Source organism: Morus notabilis, unplaced genomic scaffold (assembly GCF_000414095.1).
Source record: "Morus notabilis unplaced genomic scaffold, ASM41409v2 Scaffold1009, whole genome shotgun sequence".
Classification (NCBI taxonomy): domain Eukaryota; kingdom Viridiplantae; phylum Streptophyta; class Magnoliopsida; order Rosales; family Moraceae; genus Morus; species Morus notabilis.
The window spans coordinates 55,804-59,760 of NW_010357868.1; the positions used below are offsets into that span (position 1 = coordinate 55,804).

At 31.4% G+C, this 3,957-nt stretch overlaps 1 protein-coding gene across 1 annotated transcript; it reads right to left on the reverse strand.

The window, feature by feature from the left end:
* Nucleotides 1-3,137: 3,137 nt before the first annotated feature.
* On the reverse strand, nucleotides 3,138-3,957 carry LOC21404617 (cyclin-U2-1). The gene is made up of 2 exons (XM_010090944.1): nucleotides 3,527-3,957; nucleotides 3,138-3,408 (listed from the first exon to the last, which is right to left on the reverse strand). Exons 1-2 carry the CDS (start codon nucleotides 3,955-3,957, stop codon nucleotides 3,138-3,140), a joined length of 702 nt encoding a protein of 233 aa, XP_010089246.1.

Here is a 3,957-nt window from a genome sequence, read left to right on the forward strand (position 1 = left end):
AATCGTTTGACTTAGTTCAATGGTGGAGGGCACGGGCATTAACTTGGCCAATCCTAACTCGATTGGCAATGGATATATTTTCGATCCCAGTCTCCACTATTTCATCCGAACAAGCTTTCAGTACGACAGGAAGAATACTTGAGGAACGCCGGAATGCATTGCAAAGGGATATTGTTGAAGCCTTGGTTTGCATTAAGGATTGGGATCGGGCCGATCAACGTCTACAAGATACAATTTCACCGGTAAGCCAAGAATGGATCGATGAATTTAATCGATTAACATTTAATTTTGAAGATGATCCCTTAGCTTCAAATTAAATTGTAAATTTGTAATTTGTAAATATGTATTTACTTTTTACATTGTATTTGTAATTTAATAAACAATGTAAGTTTGTACAATTTGTAATTCGTCACAAAATGATTGCACTCTTTTTTCCTTGCCAAGTTTTTATCCCAATTGGGTTTTTCTTGGTAAGGTTTTTAATGAGGCAATCATGAATTACAAATTTAAAAATTAATAAAGAAATAATTTTTTTATATAGTTCGTGTGTTCATTTCAAATTTAATATATATATAAATATAATATATATATAAATTGTAATACTAATATATATATATATATAAATAACTTAATATTAAAAAAAAGTTTAAAAAATTCGGGCAATTCAGGCGGGCTCGGGCCGCCCGGCCGGGCTCGGGCCGCCGAATACAAGCCCGCGGCCCGTTCAAGGTGAAATTTGGGCTCGGGCGGGCGGCCCCAAAATCTCGGGCGGGTCGGGTTCGGGCTCGGGCAAATCCTCGGGTTTTTCGGGCGGTCGCGGGCGGCCCGTCCAAAGTTCCAGCACTATTCATGTGTTCGGTTTTTACTAATTTCTTTTCTCGCGATTTTATTCCTATTAGAGTATAATTATTAGCATTGTGAATTTAATCCTATACCATCATTAATTACATAAAAGAGAATGAGTAAAAATAATTAAAAGGAACAGTTGTTCTAATAATGATCATGCCTCGAGATGAGTCGAAAAAGATGGGTGAAAATAAACTCTTTTTATTTGTTGATAACTAACTTTTTTTTTTTTTTTGGAGGAAACATAACTAGCCTATTTCACAGCTAGCACAATAATTAACAAGTAATAACTAATAACTAGCTAGCTAGCAAAAGTTGTTACAAACAAATTAAACTAAAACTAAAATAGAAGCCAGAAAGATATATACAAATGAAGCCATCATGAGTCATGACTCGATTTGTACGTACCAGAAATGTCCAATCGTGCGACATTATTATTTATGAGTGAACTAAGCAGCAACTTAATTAATAATTTGCTTTAGATAAGAATAAGCCATCAATTCACTTTAATATTGTGTTAGGTGCGTGTCTCAAGGTTCATTAGGAGTTAGGACTAAAAAGTAACCAAAATGACAACATGTTGGACACTGAATTTTTGGTTATGACATAAAATTAATCATAAAGTATTTAGTATGAAAATTCGTGTTATAGTTTGAATCATAATTTGTAACTTATTATAATGTTTTCTCTTAAAAAAATATACATAAATTAAAAATAATTCTAAATCATAATTTTAAATTTATAAATTAAACATTTAATCATGAGACGTTTGGTTTATAGATTAGAATCATGTGATTAGAATTATTTTTAATTTATGTGTATTTTTTTATGAGAGAAAATATTATAACAAACTATAAATCATAATTTAAATCATAATTTAAATCCTCCAACCAAATATTTCCTCAGTATCGTTTATTCTTTACCCCTTTTTTCTAAGTTAGAAGATTCCTGCTTAGCTTCCTCTAAACAACTTGTCCTCTTATATTGCTCTCTTTCCTCTCCTCTTTCCTCCTCGAATTTGTCGTTTGTTGGCAGTACAGTAAAATATATTGTGTCTAGATCCTATGCAGAGCTTTTGGCACGCTAATATTTATTACATAAGTGTGTGTTTTATAATATAATTGTTTTTTTTTTTGGCTGAAATTAGTAATATAATGGTTTAATAGTACGTGCGAGAGTATAAATAATTATGTCAAAGGAAGGTCAAATGTAGCACTTCTATGCCCTAATCATGTGCTTAATTGGTTTACAGATGGCGATTAGCAAAAAAAAAAATTGACTTACAGATGGCACTTGCTAACCGTTTCGTATTAAATATTATCACGTAATAATGAGGCATATATGTAGAAATTTTTGTTTTTGCTAAACAGAAATAAACATAGATATTGAATTTGTATTTGAAGACTTTTTTTAAATATATATATCTTTTTCTTTCACTAAAGAAACTTTATAGTCGAAACAACACAAACAACAATAAATAAATAAGGGTGGGGGTGATTGATGCAGGCCGTCAATTTGCCCTGCTTTAATAACCAAAGCTTTATTGATGAAATCAAAGTTTGCCTTTTTGCTCAATTATATATTCCACTTTTTTTTTTTTTTTATGAAATTCGACTTTTAACAACCGATTTAAAGAACAAGGAAAGGAAAAGATACCGCAACAAACAATTTAATAATTATTTTTTTTAAAACTAGAAATATATGAACAGTGCTCAATAATATTAGTGAGAATATCTTTTGTGAAACCTTTTGAATAAGGCACATAATGGGTCATATATATTATTCACCGTTTCTCACAAAATAAACAAAATCCGTTCTTTTCAAAAAAAAAAAAAAGGAGGGGGACTTTTCAGATAAAGTTTAGTAAATTTTAATTTTTTTAAAGACAATTTAACAATAATTATTTCGTTGGAACTGCAATAGGGACACCTATGGAGTGACAAGGCTCATCTCATAAGTAAATTTTCTAAGAGAATTAAAATTTCAAAAAAAAAATGTGGTTTCTTGAATTGTGAGCTTCTGAACAAAATGATAGTATATCTTTCATTACATACTACATAGTCAAGAAACAACACATTTTTATTATGATCTCACTCCTTATCTATCTCAACCGGAAGTCCTTACATACAAACCTTCAACAAGCTTCAAGCCTCAACTATTTATATACCTCAACTATGTACACAAAAATTACAATACCATTTGTATTTATGGCATAGGCAAAACATACCCCAAAATATAAAACAAAAGCAAAAAATAAAAATAAAAATAAAAATCCTTCACATGATACAAAATTAAAGCATAAGACGAGCAAATTGAATTTTATATCTTCCTTCTTCATGACTTTGTCTAGATTTGATTTCCTCTGCGCATCTTAGTGTCCTCTCTATGTGGTAACCTCCTCCAATGCTAACTTCTCTTTCCAAATGACAACAGTAGCTCTCAAAAACACTCACATTCACGTGTAACTTAAAACCCATCAAGAACAAAAACTCAAGCTCCAATTTGTTCAATTCTTTTGTTGTTAATCCCCCAACTCTTGCAAAGTAAGAATTTCTATAATTCCTGCATTACAAATATTAAACAACTAAATTAAGTCTAATTAAGATAACATATATATATATATATAATAATAATAATAAAACCCAACACTCATATATATAGAGATGGAGATCAAACTTACATGTCTTCAACATATTTGGAAGCCACCATGATTGTTGTAACCAGAAGCCTATGAACATTTCTTCCATTAATCCTAAACCCAGGATTTGTCTGGCAAAAACGATCAATATAGACATAAGCAACCACATAAACTGAAGGTCCCGCTCTTGTGTATCTGAAAATCCTCTCCAAGTAGGACTGAATTGTCATGTCCGGGGTCTCATTGCAATCGAAAATCCGAGTCCGAATATCATTGGACAAGTAGTACAATTTGCTGCCACAAATGTTCTTGGAAATCCTTTGGTTCCTAGCCATGCTTCTCTCTATAAGAGAAGCCAAAACACTAACCACTAGTGGGATATTGGAATCATCTTGGTAAGAGTACGAGTACAAATCAGATCTTAGCTTTCTTGGAGAAATCACAACATTCGAAATAGAAGAAGTAGTACTCAT

What these genes read in the sequence shown, in the direction of transcription:
- LOC21404617 (XM_010090944.1), bottom strand. Translation starts at nt 3,957, where the DNA reads ATGAGTACTACTTCTTCTATTTCGAATGTTGTGATTTCTCCAAGAAAG. An exon ending in TCCAAATATGTTGAAGACAT is followed by an intron (nt 3,409 to 3,526) that starts GTAAGTTTGATC and finishes TTTGTAATGCAG; the next exon opens with GAATTATAGAAATTCTTACT.